General features: G+C 44.1%; 1 protein-coding gene across 1 annotated transcript in view; it reads left to right on the top strand.

Moving 5' to 3' along the window:
- Positions 1–16,014, top strand: part of PGBD5 (piggyBac transposable element derived 5) — a 93,041-nt gene extending 77,027 nt beyond the window's left edge. The window contains exons 5-7 of the mRNA XM_084623352.1: positions 2,627–2,824; positions 11,516–11,621; positions 15,084–16,014. Of these exons, the coding sequence (XP_084479478.1) occupies positions 2,627–2,824; positions 11,516–11,621; positions 15,084–15,279 (500 nt within the window). The 3' untranslated portion in view covers positions 15,280–16,014. The remainder of the gene's footprint in view (positions 1–2,626; positions 2,825–11,515; positions 11,622–15,083) is intronic.
- Positions 16,015–17,470: the final 1,456 nt, after the last annotated feature.

The raw sequence follows: 17,470 nt of genomic DNA on the forward strand, positions 1-17,470 counted from the left end.
ATGGATCATGTGGTGTGGTCAGGGTGAAAGCTGGAGGCATGTAGGTAGGAATAGCGGTCAGTAGGTTTCCAGTATAGGGTGGTGTTTATGTGACCATCGTTTATTAGCACTGTAGTGTCCAGGAAGTGGATCTCTTGTGTGGACTGGACCAGGCTGAGGTTGGTGGTGGGATGGAAATTGTTGAAATCATGGTGGAATTCCTCAAGGGCTTCTTTTCCATGGGTCCAGATGATGAAGATGTCATCAATATAGCGCAAGTAGAGTAGGGGGGTTAGGGGACGAGAGCTGAGGAAGCGTTGTTCTAAATCGAAAGCTCATGCTCAAATAAATTGGTTAGTCTCTAAGGTGCCACAAGTACTCCTTTTCTTTTTGCGAATACAGACTAACACGGCTGTTACTCTGAAAATAGACCCTATATTGTAACAGCTAAAGGAAATTCTTCTCTCGGTTAAGGGATTGTGCTTTTGGAGCAGGAGGATCAGCGTTCTAATCCTGCTGCTGCAGTGACACTCTCAATGGCACATAGTGACAACTAAAATCCTAGGTGGTCACAGACTTGTTAAAGAAAGTTTCAGAGATGGTGGTAGCAAGAGGATTTTTAGCACATATTTTATGTATATCATATGTACCATTGTCCCACCTCAGTGCAGAGATCTCTCTCTTCAAATCCCTTCCAGCCATTTCTATTATTTGAAAGTCCAGTGGTTGAGAGATCAGAACTGGCAGACCACATAGGATCCGTTAGACAGCTCCTCCCCTAAAATCAGATAGCTCAGTTGATGTGTTGGTTTTCCATTCTGACATTTAAAAAGCTCATGTCTTCTAATCGAAGAGCCACAGCTCCATTCTTACTATTGGGGCAACAGGAACAATTATATTTTTATGTAAAAATGTAATACAGCTGTAATTTTTTAAAAAAAATTATATTTCTGTGGTCTCCCAGCCTGTGTTTTTCTGGTTTTATAAAGCACTGTTTGGGAAATCTCAAGAACCAGTTGCCAATTGTTTGCTGCTCTTTCAATCAATTCATGAGCACTGTTGATTATTTTGTATTACCATAGCACCTATGAGCCCTAGTGAAGGACCAGGACCCCACCGCACTAGGTGCTATACAAACAGAACCCCCTCCCCCCATGAAAGACTGCCACTGCTCCAAAGAGCATACAGAATACCAGAACAAAGGCAGAAGACAGGTTTCAGAGTACAGCAGAGTAGTCTGTATCCGCAAAAAGAAAAGGAGGACTTGTGGCACCTTAGAGACTAACCACTTTATTTGAGCATAAGCTTTTGTGAGCTACAGCTCACTTCATCAGATGCATGCATAGTATGTAACAGCCTCTATTCCGCTTGATCAAGTGATCTGATTTTTAATATTCTTTATTTGCTGAAGGAGGATAGTTCAATAAGTAGATATTAGACTCTAAAATTTAGGTCAGTGTTCTCAGTTGACAGACCTAGTTTGTTTTACCTGAAATAGCAGCTTTGGGCTGCTGTAGTTTAAGTGGAATACACAAACCTAAGTGGATCAGTCTAAGTATAATATACACACAGATGTGTGTACTCCGATTCCCTCCATATAGACAAAACAAAGCCTAGAGAGACAGTGAGGAGATTTGGATTTAAGATTTCCTGGATTTTGTAAAGCTCAGATCAGGAAGAGGACATTGCTTCAGATTATAGAGTATCTCAATACTGAAAGATTTGACTCTTGACCAAAGCTAGATTTGATCCTTTAATCCAGTTAATCAGCTGTTTGATTTGGGGATTTCTTTGACTAAATTTCCTGTGCAGAGTTTCTCTCTTCTGATAGCAAGAAATTCTATTACTATATGCTCTTTACATTAATCAGATGAATGGAAGATTTAACCCTCTGATATTTTTCTTATCACATACTCAACACAAGTCAGGCACTGTTGTTATTAATGCGCATTAAATGATTTGGTTATTCTCACGTAGCTGCATTGATTGCTAGAGTGAGACGTGTGTCTGGGTTTCACAACATATGAATTTACTCATTAGTCCCTTTGTCATGGTTGAAGGAGGGTAGAATTGATGAGCGTTGACAAGATTGTACTGCTAGGAAATTGTCATGTGCTAGCACCAAAAGCTGTCAGCCACTACGATTAAAGGCACCATGGGGGTCATTTCGGACAACTTAAGGAGGCCAGAGCCTTTTTTCCAATTTGTCAGCATCGTTAAACATGGAAGAGAGCACGTCTTCCACTACTTTGTCCAGTCTAATGCTAAATGCCCCAAGCAATGTGACCTCCTCCCTGAGAGGAGATTTCACAACTTAATAGATCTCACTGTTGGGAAGTTCAGCTACTCAGTCTATATTCTCCCTTTTAGTTTCGTTTTAATTAAACCCCTGTGTATCATATTAATCACCTGGAGAACCAGCTCTCTGGACTTGTGTATGAATGCATTTCTTCCTGGAGCCTGAAAAGAAAGAGTGGTCCTGGATATCACAGGGAAATCCTCGGCCATTGGCCAACCTGTGTATCTACTGGCTTAGTTTTAGGACCAGTTCTTCCTCCAGTCAAATAGGTCAGACAGCCCCACTGTCATTTCTGTCTAAACCTATAGGATTGTATGCTGATGAGAATTTATTCTCTTTCATGTGCAGAAATTTATTGCTGCGGGTTGCTGAGTTCCAGGAAAAGTGACTGCACAGGCCTACCTCCATCAATGCTGCATAACCCAGATGCTCCTCAGTCCAGAGGGCAATACAGAATAAAGATGAAGGGAAACATGTCCCTGATCTGCTGGTACAACAAAGGGCATTTTCGTTTTCTCACTAATGCCTATTCTCCAATTCAACAAGGTGAGCAGTCAGCAGTATCACTACAAGTACTGTGACCAAGTTTTTCAAAATAGGTGACAAGGCAAGATACGACACTTAGTAAGTTTGATAACGCCAGACAAGAAGCTTGATAATTATCCTAGGTGATCATTAATGCTACAGTTTATTTCCATTGTGTTTGCTCTTGTCCCTAAAGTACTAGTTAATCTACACTAGCCCTGGCTAAAAGTGTTCTGTCTGCAACTGATGTCTTCTCTGCATAAAGGTTAAAAAAGCTTACTAATGCTACCAGCCAATAGTTACTCCTTTAGCTGGCACAGTAGAGAGCTGTTCCTTTTTGGTGTTATACGTATCCCAGCTGACCTGTGCTGGTGTAGAGAGTTGTAACGGAGGTTAAAATACTATATGTAACAAGGTGTCTCGTGGGATAATTGCATGATAAGTCTTTGTAAAGAGTAACTCCTAAATGCATAAAAAATTTTGGACCAATAAGAACCATACCAAGTATTAAAACTCTTGGACCAGATTCTACAGTTAGTTTCTCCTATGGATTTAAAAGCCATTTGTCACATACAAATGGCTTTTGTCAAGAGTCTTCCCATCGCATACTCAACTGATGGTGCAGCTGCTAAAAAGAAAACCAGAACAGCCAAAGATATATTTTGGAGTAGTTTAGCTTGTGAGTAGTTTCTTGAAGACTCAGCTGAAATTGATCTTAATAGGGGAGGGGTTTTTTAAGGAACTCAAAGATCTTTAGGCATAGTATAGGTTTTGAAAAAATATTTACAAAATCCAACATGAAAGGACATTTTTAAAGAGTAGTTCGTCCATTTAAAGTCTCTTGTAGTTCTATTGCCCAAAGTGAGTAAAATACAAAAAGCAAAATTATAGTTGAAAGAATGTTAAATATTTACAAATTTAAGGTGCTACTGCTTACAAAAGGTAACTTGGTGCTTAACCCACATTCTCAAAAACTTGCACAGAATTTAGGGTATTCAGGTGCCAGTCACAGTAGTTAAGTGTTGCATAGCCACATCATAAGGCTATATCTCACAGGAATTGGGGGTTCATTTTTCAGAACTCACCACACATCCTAACCTTTATACAATGAGCTAGGGAACTGGTAACTACTTTGAATGCTATTATATGTCACAAGAGAACATTTATTTAACTAAAAAGAGAAGCAGATAACTTGAAAGGGTTGGTGTCTTAGGCCTGATTCTAAAAACACACATGAGAAAGAAGTTAACTACACATGAGTAGTTCGATTGAAACCCATGGAATTAAATAAAGTTACTGTATATTTACAGACTCAGACTCCAAGACACCCTCAGTACAGAATTAGAGCCTTTCTAACAAGACCTTACATTTAAGTTGAATTAAGTTCAACAAGCTAATTTATGATCATCATTATCTTTGCTTTTTGCATATTTGGACTATGCAACTGGAGTAATTAAACCAAAGTCAAGTCAATGAGCATCACCTGGTTCTCATGCACTAGCACAAAGCTGCTGTCTTCGGCTACAGTTACTAAAAACAAGTTTCAGAAAAGAAAAATCTATTTATAAAGCTTAACAGTCACCACCACCTTTACAAATAAACTGGTTGAATGTCCCTTTAGCAGAAGCAGAGCAGACACAGGCAACAAATTTTATGCATGGGTGTGAAAATCTGCACATGTTTAGGACCCATCTCATTGTAAAGTCTCACACTGGTACATAGATGAGGCCAGAACCTCAGCCAGTATAAACTCATGTAATTACATTTACAGAACATGATCATGGTTTACAAAGTTTAGCCTGTATGGTATGCAAGACCTTTGAAGTACATATTCACCAAAATGCTTCACAGGGGTTCTTAATAAAGAACATTAAACAAATTGTAGCAGATTGAGAGAAAATGTGAGATATAGACTAGGGAGAAAAGATAAAGGCTTCAGTTGGGATTTGAAAAAAGAGAGAGACTTAGTGAGACTGGTAGAGGGTCAGATTGTCAGGTGGTGTAAATTGGCATCTCTCAGTTGAAGTGAACGGAGCAATGCCAGTTTATGCCACTAAGGATGTGGCCCAAGAAGTCTCTTCCCAATGTCAGGAGCACAGAAGAGAAGTCTTTCACACAAAGTGTGGCAAGACTGTAGCAAAGCCATTGGTGAGCTCGTGGATTGAGTGGGGAAAGAAGAAGGGAGAGACAAGTCAGTGATGTAGACTGGAATAAGTAAATGGAAGGCAGCTTTGAACTGAAGCATGAGGTGAATGGGGGCCAGTGGAACAGTCTGAGAATGGAGCCATGGTGTCACAGCTTTTTGCCTGTAAAAGTAGGCAGCAGCTTACTACACCCAAGGGGACATGAGAAGGAAGTTGCTATAGTGAGGACAAGAGCGAGTTGAGACATGGATGAGGATTTCAGCAAAGGTGGAGGCAACAAGTAATGACCTAGTTACTTACTTTACATAAAATAAAAACAGAGAAAGGGAATCTCACCTGTGTCCTGACTACAAACTCCACTCAAGTCTGTGGAGAGGCATTGCAGAGAAATGCTCGTCAAAACCAATCTATGAATCCCATTTTTAGATGTAGCGTGTGAATTATGAAAGTTTTGAACCAGTTTGTCAGAAATCATCCTCATGAATGCTAAAGACTGAAAGCCTTTCATTTACAGTACTGCACAAATAAGTAACTTGCGTATTCTGCTATCAAACATTAAGTGTTGTCTCCACATTAAGAAACAAAACAAAATTCTGTTTTCTTAAACAAGTAGTTTAAGGGGAGAAGTTTAAAAATTTACTGTCTGTATTATGGTCATGCCTATGTACTAAACAGTCCCAGCTCTGGAGGGCATACAACCTAAATAGACCAGACAGACAAACAGCGGGGGAAAGGGATAGAACACAAAACAGAGGGAACAGAGTGATGGGGTGCAAATGACATGTTAGTGCCACAATTTGTGTGGGGGGAGAGGTGGTGATTATGGGTGTAACTTTGGGTGGTGTTTAGGTATTTGGGGGGTTAACTAAACAGATAGATAAAGAGAGGAGTCATTGAAGAGAGGGGGAAGGGGCAGGGGAGATGAAATTGAGGAACGTGGAAGGCAGATGGAGTGAGGCTGAGGTGACCAGACCATAGGAGGGGGCAGGAGAGGTTGGGGCAAACAGCCAATCAGTACAGGGCAGAGAACGACCAGCGTCAAAACTGTGGAAGTAGCCCAGCACTCACTGTGCGGCTCCTTCTAACAGCTTCTCCTGTTGGCGTGAGTCTTTGGCTGGCTCCCTCTTGCAGTGTCTTCCCTCCTTTCCCAAATGCCACACAAATGGGAGTGGACAGAGGAGGAAAAAGTCACTGCATGGGTACTAGTGCCCCCAAAGTAGGCTCTTCCCTGCTCAGCTCTGGGCCCAGAGGGTGCTGTGCGGAGGAGCAGCCCTCACTACTTACGTTGAATTAGTTCTCTGAAATGTTTAGCTCATAAAAGGGCCAGAACCTGAAAGTCTGGAGGGAAGCAGAATAATTTATTATAAAACAAACTGAATGACTTCAGCAATTTACACTAGTTGAGGATTTTGGCCCTAAACTTCCAAATGCCCTTCACGAGAATTCACTGATGGGTCTGGTGGGGGAACGCGTTGCAGTAGAATTATACTTCAGACCTTTTAAAACTATGGAAATTCAGGTCTACGCATTGCCTTACATCATGGGACTTTGAGGATTTATTAGATGATATCCGTACAGAACTTCGAACCTGCAGTGCTCTGTTCACCCCTCTTGGTGCATGCACCCCAACAGCAGCCCCAGAAGATGAAAGCTGCTCCTAGGATTACCAACCCTACTGTTCAAAAATCACGAGTCATAGTTTAAAAACAAAAAAACCCAACATTTTGGGTGGTTTTATTTGCCTTCTGGTGGCTGAAGCTTTAGCATGCGCTTGGGTCACATTTTCAAGCTTCTCTGTAACCATGGCTCACTTTCCCCCCTCCCCTTCCAATAAAAGCTGAGATTCTCACAATCACATGATGCCAGGAGCTGGAGCATTAAGGGAAAACCACCACATACACTATCATAAGAGTTGCGATTTCCAAAAAAAAAAAAAAAAAAAAAATCACAAGAGTTAGCAGCACTGCCCACCTCTCTCCACAACCCAGGAAAGATCAAGCAGGGTTTGCAACACAGTACTTCCCTGGGAGCTCCACCAGGGGAAGGGCTACATAGGAGCCCTGTTAGCAAAGACACCTTATGAGGGTCTGCTGCCTGAGCACATCATCATGTATCCTGGCCATGCCACCTCCCAGCCAGGGCTATCTACTGGAGCATTGTTGACCAGAGGGATTTCCAAGGCAGTGCCAAAGTTTTGAGCAATTTGTGCCACCCCAGCCTCCTTCTGGGGAACTTTGCTAGGCCCTCTCCTACCAATGGCTTGAACCAAGCTTGTGAAGTGCTAGAACAGGGGTGGGCAAATTACGGCCTGTGGGCCAGATCCAGCCCCTCAGGACTTTGGATCCAGCCCGTGGGATTGTCCCCTGTGGTGCCGCTCTCAGAAGCGGCTGGCACCGTGGCGCGGGGGGGGCAGAGGGCTACGTGCATTGTCCTTGCATCCAGGCACTGCCCCCCCCTCGCAGCTCCCATTGGATGGAAACAGGGAACCGTGGCCAATAGGCACTTCGGGGGAGGTATCTGGCGGTGCAGCAAGGGCAGCGCACAGAGCCCTGTGCTCCCCGCACCCAGGGGCCACGCAGGGACGTGGTGCCAGCTGCTTCCCAGAGCGGCGTGGCATGGGGCCAGGGCAGGCTGCCACCCTGGAGCCACTTTAGGTAAGCGGTGCCGGGCCAGAGCCCGAATCCCTCCTGCACCCCTCCCCCCAACTCCCTGCCCTGAGCCCCCTGCCTGCACCCCTCCCCCCAACTCCCTACCCTGAGCCCCCTGCTGCACCTCGCACCCCAACTCCCTTCCCTGAGTCCCCTCATACAACCCGCACCCCTTCTCTGCCCCAATCTCTTGCCCTGAGCCCATTCCTGTACACCGCACCCCTCCCACATCCCAACCCCCTGCCCCGGCCCTGCATACAATTTCCCCACCCAGATGTGGCCCTCAGCCTAAAACGTTTGCCCACCTCTGTGCTAGAAGATAAACCTATTCACATTCCAGAAATAGAAACACTTAAACAGTCTATAATGGAAAATAAGATTGAGTACATGGTGCCCATGTAGCTGTAATCACACATTTTTACTGGAAGTGAATGGTGGAAGGCGAATCAAAGGAAATTCTAAAATCCAAAAAAAGTTTCACCAAAAACACCTGCACTAAACAGATCTTATACTGTCCAGACCTACTAGGGGAAAGAATCTTCTCTTCACACAGTCAGTCAGATCTTTAAGGACTATTCCATCAAAGAAAATTAAAATACCCTTACTGGGTATGTTGAGGGCAATAAGAAATATTGGTTTTGTCAGCTTTAAGGATTTTCCCCCCCTTGTCCCCCATGTTATATTTACACTTATTATGCCTCATACTCTGCTCTAACAACATTTGGGACTCATTAAAATCTGTCACTCAAAGACTTCAAATAAATAGTCATATGGATCAGTCATAAATATGACACCTAGTATGTGCTGTGAGTCTTACATTCAAAACAGGGCCTGCCAAGTAGGGTGTCATAAGGGACTTGTCAAAGATAATGGAGGGAATTGGACTTCTAGCCAAAGGAATTTAATTCTCAAGCCTGTAATCAAAACATGAGTAACAATTTTGGTCTGGATGTCTTATGAAGTAATTTAATGGTTTAGAAGATTCAGGAAAGACCAGAGAGCCAGGAGGATTCTGGGATCTCATCCAAAATGAGACAGTGACTAAAAGTGGGACCAAACACAAGGCACCTTAATCCTATGTGTCTCAGTAACTTCAGCCAAGCAGAACTGCCTTCCAGGAGGAATTAGGATAGTGCCTAGGACACAGTGAAGAACAGGGTTCCATTGTGCTAGGCACTGTACGGAGTGAGAGAGACAGTCCCTGCTTCGAAGAGTTTACAGTTTCAATACACCAGACAGACAAAGCCTAAGGGAAAAGAATAGAAAACACCAGCAGAGAGAATAGAATGATGGTTTGCAAACATCATGTTAGTGCCACAGTTTTCCCCCCAAGGAGTGATTCAGAGATTCCAAGGCCAGATGGGAGCATTGTGATCATCCAGTCTGACTTCCTGTATAGCACAGGCCAGAGAACTTCCCCACAATCATTCCTAGAGCAGAGCTTTTAGCAAAACATCCTATCTTGATTTAAAAGTGGGTCCTCGGGAGGGTTTTAGTTAGGAGGGAATACATTTAAACAGAAAGACAAAAAAGACAGGGAGAAGGCAGGAAGAAGGGGAGCATGGAGGCAAGGTGGTGTGAGGGTGACATGACTGGGAGGGAGGGAGATGGAACAAACAGCCAGTCAACACAGGGGCTAGTCTGGCCTGAGTGAAAACTGAAAAAAGCTGCCTGATGACATTAGTCCCTGGAGTCGCTGGGGTTATATCTACGCAGCCCACAGCAGTGAGCCTCCCAGCCCAGAGTGACCGTACTAGTGAAGCTCACAATAGCACTGTAGTAATAGCTGTGTAGATAGTGCTTGGAAGTTACGGCTCAGGCTTTGAAGCCCCACCTCCCCGGTGGGTACCCTAAGCAAAGGGCTACAGAGTCATTCCCTCACTCACACCCAGGCTCTCACTCTCTGGCCCCATGACTATTTAAGTATTTATCCAGAGTGGAACGATCATTGGGCCAGAGAGAACACAAGAGGGGGAATGGTTGTGTAGTCCAGTGGTTAAGGCATCCACCTGGGAGGCAGGAGACCCCAGGCCCCGTTCCCTCGCTCTAATCATTCTTTAGTCACAGTGAAACAGCCTTAACAGGTTGAGATAGGGGGAGCCCCGTGTTCAAATAGGCCAGTAGTTAACAAATGCTCCTGAGAGGCAGGAAACCCCTGTTCAAATCCTCTCTCCTCCTCTGGCAGGGAGTGGGGAATTGAACCTGGGTTTTCCTCACATCTCTGCTCTAACCACTGGGCTAAAGATTACGGGGTAGGTGGTTGCATTACCACCACTGGGTGTTGTGTGTAGAGTGAGGCAGGCGCCTACCTCATTCTCACAAGAAATTAGTTAGGTGCCTAAGCCGCCTGACTTGAGGTGGCTGGTTACCGTTCATGGATCCCGAAGCAGAGTTAGGCAGCTCCTTGCAGTCCATATAGAGGCCCCTATCTCCAAGAGAGGGGTGGGGATTCGCACCCAGCCCTTGTTGTTATCTCCCATTAGCTAACTTAGGCTGCACCCCACCTAGCATGCTGGCTTTTGTGGATCACATTCTTAGGTACCTAGGCTCCCTGCGTAATGAATGGGGAGAGAGAAAGCGCCTACCTCAGCTTTGTGGAGCATGGTGGTGTCCCTGTGATTTTTTTCTAGGTGCCATGATGCTGAGGATTGCAACACCCTAGTCCCTCTGTGGATCCCACCCTAAATGTATATGGAGAAAATACCAGACTCCGTGTCAGATTTCTGCTCCAAACAGGAAAATGACCTTTGAGGCCCCCAAACCTACTGCTGCCTGGCAAATTGTATTGCCCCTTTGCTGAGCAGCAACAGGTGTGTCAGTGTCCCTGCTTGAAGCAGAACTCAGTGACGTGGAGTCCAGGATTTCTTTCGTATGGTTTATTTACAAAATGAGCACAAGTCCCATTTCCTTGGGCACGGGGTGGTAACAGAGCACAGACAAGTGCCTCCGGCAGAAACTTCATACAAGACATCTGGAAATTAATTACAAATGCTTCTCTGACTCTTCACCCCATCACACCAGGCAGGCCTGGACTGGACTTCTAACCATGCTTCATGAACCTTTCCCTTCTCCAGACCACTGGTCTCATCAGTTTCCTTGCAGGAGTGAGAGAGATCTGGATACAAATGCAGGGGCAAAGACAGTGTGGAAGCAGTACAGCTGGGAAGAGGGGAAGTGTCTCACCCTAAGGATGAATCATGGTGAGCAGGTGGTGTCTGCAGCATATAACACCAGCCTAAGACAGTTTGCAGCTGTGTCTGAAACCAGCTGCTTGGCTTGCAGTGCTCCCTGTAGACCCCACTACCTTAAGGCTTACAACTGCAACAGAGGTGATCATCACATCCCATGGTAACCATTGCTCTTCAGTACCTGCTAGCGTCACAGTCCATGAAGAAGGGCTAGACAAACAGTACACACCAGAATCCAAACCCACAGCATTCTGTCCCAGTGAATCAAAGCTGAACTTTTGCAAGTTCGGATTTAGCACGTCAACAAGATAATGGTGCATCAAGAAGCAATCACCACCACATGAAATCTGGCCAACAGGTGCCCCACTATAAAGGGCCCATAGTTGGAGCTCTGGAAAGAGTTCAAGTTTGTGTTTTGACCTTTTTTTTTTTTTTTTAAAACCAACCTCTCTTGCATCTTCCACACAGCTGCTTTGGCCTGCACACTACTAGCAAGGTATATGATACCATCTTCCAGGTGCCAGTTGGACTGAGAAGAGGGGTGGGAGAAGGAAAGCAAATTCAGGATCAACAAGGTTTATTTTCGGCATAGAAGGTTCTTGCTAGTGCTGGCAGACTAAGTAGCTGGTCTCAAATCCCCTTTTCAGACAGTCTATTATAGGGGGTAACACTGATGCTAACACAACAATTAAGACTCAATGGCTGTGTTTTGTTTTTTTTTAATTGATGCAGGAGTTATAATTAAGAGAAAAAGTGGCGAGATCCCATGCCCGTTGGCAGTAGAAGCTTTTGCTGCTCATCTTAGCTATATCTGCAAATATGACGACAAATACAGCAAGTAAGTGGGTGGGATGGTGTGTGGGTGAATCCCCTGTTACTGGGACATTTGAACCTTTCTTGGATTTTGAGGAGAGACTAGGAGCACGATCCTGCCCTCATTAAATTCAATGGCAAAACTCTCAGACTTCAGAACAAGTGGAAGCAGGCTCTATTTCTTTGCATATGATTTTCCTAGGGGGAGCAAGCTGCACTGCTGACCATTATCTTGGGAATTTGTGTAGGAGTTAGATATGAACAACAGTACTGATTAAACTCAGAATATCCTTTCCTCCCCGCTTCCCATCTTGCATAATTCAGCAAAGCTGGACCAGATCCAAAACAGCACTGCAATACTCCTGTCTGTCCATTCGTCAGGCAAAACACCATGAGAATTGCATCCTTGGAGTATTTAAATGACATAGCTAGAGAGCCATTTGAGAGAGAAGAACCAAGGTGGTGGTGGATCCACATTAGGTTTAGGCTAAAGTTTGGGTTTAGGGCCAAACCAGCACGTCTGGTGAACACTCAGTGCTCACGGGAGAGAGTTCTCCTGTTGGCATAATAAAACCACCTCCGCAAGCAGCAGAAGCTATGTTGGTGGGAGACACACTAGCGCTTAGGTCAGTGTAACTTGTGTTGCCCAGTGGGTGGAATATTCACACCCATGTGCGATATAAGTGGTAGTGTAGACATAGCCTAAGACTACCAGGTGTTTCTACTGCCTTCCAGTACCCTGTCAGTCACCAGCTTCACCGTGCTATAATCCAGCTGCACCCAGGCACCAGTTACAGCAGCTTTGATCCAGGTCATAACTACAAAAGCAAGAGAAATTCTGTTTCTTTGCTATAGCTGCCTTCTCTAGGTCTACCCTTAGTGAGCATCAGCTGCAGGACTCTCCATAATTAGCAGCCTCTGCACTTTCCCTGGAGCTGGGCAGGTCCTTTCACAGATTCTTAATTTCCTCCTTGCCTATCTGGGGTTGTTTTTGTATCCTTGATTTTTAAGGGATATTATTTGCCTAAAAGGCCATTAAAAAACCCTGTTCCTTACCTGTGCTACTAAGAGCACTTTAATCAGCTGTACACAAGCTTTCTTGCCATGGACAAGTAGCGGTCTTCCTGTGGGTTCGCAACATTTTTTTTGCCCCGATAATCCTAATGGCAAGAGTATGTGAGTAGGTTTTGTGCCTCACTTGGCAAATTTACATGACCATTTTGCCAAGGCTGAATGACTACGTGAGACGTCTTTAAAAATAAACTTTTCACGATTTAGGCGGTTTGGTTAGTGCTTTTTGCTCAGCTTGGATGATGACCCTAAATAGACATTCCCGTGTATTTCCTTTCTGGTCGTACACTGGATCACAGGTGTATTTTGGCAGATAGCATTCAGTGAAGCACAGTTATGGCAGCCATTTTATGAGCTATATTTTATTACATCTATACATGGGTTGGGATCCATGAAAGGCGTTAGGTGCTTAAGTCGCAGGTTGAGCTGGCTAAGTCCCAGTCTTGGGTCCACTGCCATCCACAAAACTTCCACTGAACCTTGTAGATGCCTAAACTCAATTGGCGCCTAAGTTTCTGCCTCTGGGCATGCAGGCTGGTACCTCCCTCTAGGCATCTGCCTAAGCCCTAGAGTAAGTCACAAACCAGGGAAAGACAAGTGTTCAGCCATCTAAGTCATGTGAGAGATCTGATCGGATAGGTAGCCTCTGAGCATGATTGGATTGGGTCCCATTCAAAATCCAGCCAAAGAAAGAGGCGGTGAGCTTGTAACTTTTAGTTCAGTAGTTAGAATATGCCCCTGGGAGATCAGACCCCCACATTCAATTCCCTCCTCTGCCTGAGGCTTAGCACACACCCCTTAGCACGCATCTCCCAATGGCTAGCTTAGGCTATTCCCCACCTAGCATGCTGGCTTTGTGGATCACATTCTTAGGCACCGGTCTTTCCCCATTCCTTTTATAGGGAGCCTAGGCGCTTAACTCAGTTTTGCAGATCACAGGGTTGTTCCACTGATTTTCTAGGTACCCAGAAGTTAGATGCCATAGTGTTCAATGTTGCAATACCCAAGTCCCTTTGTGGAGCTCACCCCTAATCCCTGTATACAACCGCCAGCCTAGCATTAGGTCTCAGTAATATAAGGAAACAGTTCTGCACGAAGACGACAATGCGCAAGGTGACTGACTGGGCCCTCCCCCATCCCTAAGGTCTGTTGCTTCCAAATACACATGCAGATTCTCAGACAGGAAGTCAGTAAAATGTGCCATTTTTAAAACAAAGGAAATGGGTTCTGGATAAATTCAAATTGCATCATGGTTTGGTTCAACAAAGAAAAGAATGCTTACTAAGCCATAAGCTTTCCCCAGGCTCACAGCAGCTGGTGCTGTACAGCAAATCTGGACCTCTGGCTTTTGCTGTTTTAGCTGGTGGACCTGGTTGTGATTTGGTGCTGAACCTGAAGCAGTTTTGAAAACTGTAACCAGAACACGGCTCTTAGAGCATTACCCACTTTCTCTGGGAGTTAGTACAGCAGGTACTGAGGTGCTTAACTCCCACTGATTTCAGTGGGAGTTCGGCACCTAAATATCTTTGAGGATCTAGACCAAATGCCTCATTGTGGAGTACTGTAAGGGGAAGAGCTGCCTGCTGAGCACTATTTGGGGAACTCGTTTGGAAGAGAGGGGCAAACTATTATATTGCCATATTGTATATTACTGCAATAGAGGACTCCATTTTGGGCATCTCATTGCCAGAAAGATATTGAGCAACTGGAGGAAGTTTAGAGAAGAGAAATCATTGGGACAGAGGGATTAACCGGATTCGTTAATACAAATTGGCAAGCCAATGAATAATGGGGTGGGAATCACAAGTCTACAAGCATGGGAAGGATGTGAACATCAGTGTATGAGTATTTGGGGTGGTACGAGGGAATGAAGTAGGATTGATGGTATGAAGTTAACTGAGGGAAAATTTAGGCTAAATCTCAGGAAAAGTTTCCTGCAAGTGAGATATATTTGGCTACAGCATAGGTTGCCAAGGGAAGTGGTGGAAGCTCCACCACTTGGCACACTGAAAACTGGATGGAGACTGAAGGTACTGAAGTGACCAATCCTGCACTGCTAGGTGACCAAAACAGGCCTTTTCCATCCTTTTCCATTGTGCATTTTTGCCCTGATGTGATCTATCGGCAACCTTGGAGTAGGACTTTCTGATGAGGGCAGAAAAATGCAAGACAGACAACCGAACGTTGCACCAAAAAGGGAGACTAGAGACTCTCTCATAACTACTACAACAAAGAGTTATCAAACATATTGTTGAACATGTCCCTTAAGACAGTAACAATGAACAGCTGGCATAGTGTCCCAATGAGAGCTCCTGGGCCTGCAGAATGTCTGAGGTCACTTTTCTTGCCTCCCAGCAGGACACACGTAGAAGGGTTTGAATGTTGATTATCTTTTCCCTCTCTCCCCCTTTCATAGGTATTTCATTTCTCATAAACCAAACAAGACCTGGCAACAAGTGTTCTGGTTTACCATCAGCATTGCCATAAACAATGCCTACATCCTGTACAAAATGTCAGATGCCTATCACGTGAAAAGATACAGCCGGGCACAGTTTGGTGAGAGACTTATAAAGGAGCTGCTGGGCTTGGAGGACACCTCACCTTCTCATTGATGCATTATTCCTTGTGGCTTAGGACTGGGGTGGAGGGGGAGCAGAAGAGGAGAGAGACCACAGCTCTGGAATGTCAAAGCAGGGAATGTCATGACATCACCAATGCCGCTCCCTGTAGGAAAATGACAGTGATGCCAGTAGAGGGGTGGAGACGTTGTTAAAAGTAGCAGCTGGCTGTTGAGTGTCCTACAGAGAGAGGCACAGGAAAAGTCAACACACAACTGCATCTGTGAATGCTCTGCGAGTACCTGTCCATCCAAAAAGATTTAAGTTAGTAGCCATTTGTCTGCCATATCTGTTGAACAGGGTCATCTCGTAAGGCTTCCATAGGGCTCACCACGAGCTTGCCACAAAGGGATGTAGCTCAGTGGTCCTAGGTGGGCATTACAAAAACTCTGCCTTGTCTGGAGTTCTTTAACTCTGGGACAAGCAATGTGTCATGGATGACAGTGTCTGACACCTTGTAAGGAATCATGACATGGTTAAAGAGAAACAGATTTATATGTTCTTCACACACATATTGACAGATTGACCTGTAACAAGCAAAGACAACCAAGACTGAGTAACAATTAAGAGCTTTTTTTTTTTTTTTAAATAAGTGTTAAGGCAATCAGATTGCAGTACAGGAATAAAAAGTTTAGGGGAAAATTAATCATATTGGCAAACTTTTTAAAAAAAAAGTCTGAGTGAAATTTTAAGAATCATGGGGAAAGCTGAATTGATACATAAAGTTTAACAAATAAATGATCATACTGCCTGCCACCATAGCTTCCATATTGCGTGCAGGGTGAGACATCTCAGAGTGTAACAACTAAAACAACTAGATTTTCCTTGATTTCAGTTGTAGCTTCAGGTTCTTCTAAGTGTTGCTTAAGATCTACCTTAATGGACTGTTTTACTTAAATTTCTATGGATATTTTTCATTCCCCCCCCCTTTTTTTTTTTAAATATCAAGACATTTTTCATCTTAGATCTTCATTTCCTATTAACACACCTTTGGCAAGAAAAAATTGTTCACCAATAGCAGTGCGTTTTGTGTTTTCACGGTTGGGTGTTCTGTAGGAATCCTTCTTAGAATTTGAGATGCGTCACAGTAGCTGTAGTTTTGCAAATTATATGTTTAGAAAAATAGTGTGTCATTGTAAAAAACAGTTCAGGTGCAACCAGACATTGACCTCACTGAAGCAGAACAAAACCCAAATGCTTTCCTTGTTCTGAGGGACTCTCTGGAAGCTAGAACCGTTAAGAATTAGTGCAGCCTGGTGCCAATGCCTAGTATTGATAAGACTGCTTGGCTGAATGTTTTCAAAACAATACTGGGTTCGCTGCCACCAGGACGCTTCAGTGGGGAAAGCGAAAGGAGAGAGAGATCTGATAGCAGGAGGCAAAACCCCAGCACTGGAGTAAAATACTGCTCTTCCTTCGTCATATTATTATTGATTGATTAAACCCACAACCCAGTAAACTAGGAGACATACTACAGTTAAAACTTTAGTATGGTAGAACATATGGGAATGCACTAATTTATAGGGTACAGATAATATGCAACTTCTCTTTATGGATGGTTTGGGCCAACTCCCACTGAAGGCAATAGAAAAGCTCTCTGACTTTGATGGGAGTTTTACGTGCTAGTCATTGCTCGTTTTTTATGGGGCACAAGTAGTTGTTCCAAAATTTGGATTTGGGGCGGGGGGGTTTCACACAAACTTTACTTGACCAGAGAGGTCTTCATTAGTTCAGAAGGGTCTCTAAATCCAGTCTCAGCCCTCTGGGAAGACAGACAAATGCCCAGTTCTGTGTAGGAGGAAGATCTGCACATGGAGAGTCACCTGCATCCAAAAGTTTTTAGCAGAACATTCCTCTCCATTATCAGACCTAGAGCCACACTGGACCAATTAGTTCCTGTGTTGTATAGGGACATCATAACACAAGACAATGCATTTTCTGTGTAATAAAATGGAACAAAGGAGCAATTGGACGCTCAGGGATAAGACAACGATATAGAGGTAGAAAAGTTAATGCAAACAAAAAAGAGTATTGGAAGGGATATAGAACCGCATACTCAGGCTTTACACCAATCTCTAATTAAGGATTAGGATGAAATCTTAATGGAAATTAGATTATCCCATGTTTTCTTAGTATGGGATTCTTACACTTTGCTCTGAGACATCTGGTATTGTCTACTACCAGG

This window comes from Lepidochelys olivacea (assembly GCF_965140295.1).
Source record: "Lepidochelys olivacea isolate rLepOli2 genome assembly, chromosome: 3".
In the NCBI taxonomy this organism is placed as follows: domain Eukaryota; kingdom Metazoa; phylum Chordata; order Testudines; family Cheloniidae; genus Lepidochelys; species Lepidochelys olivacea.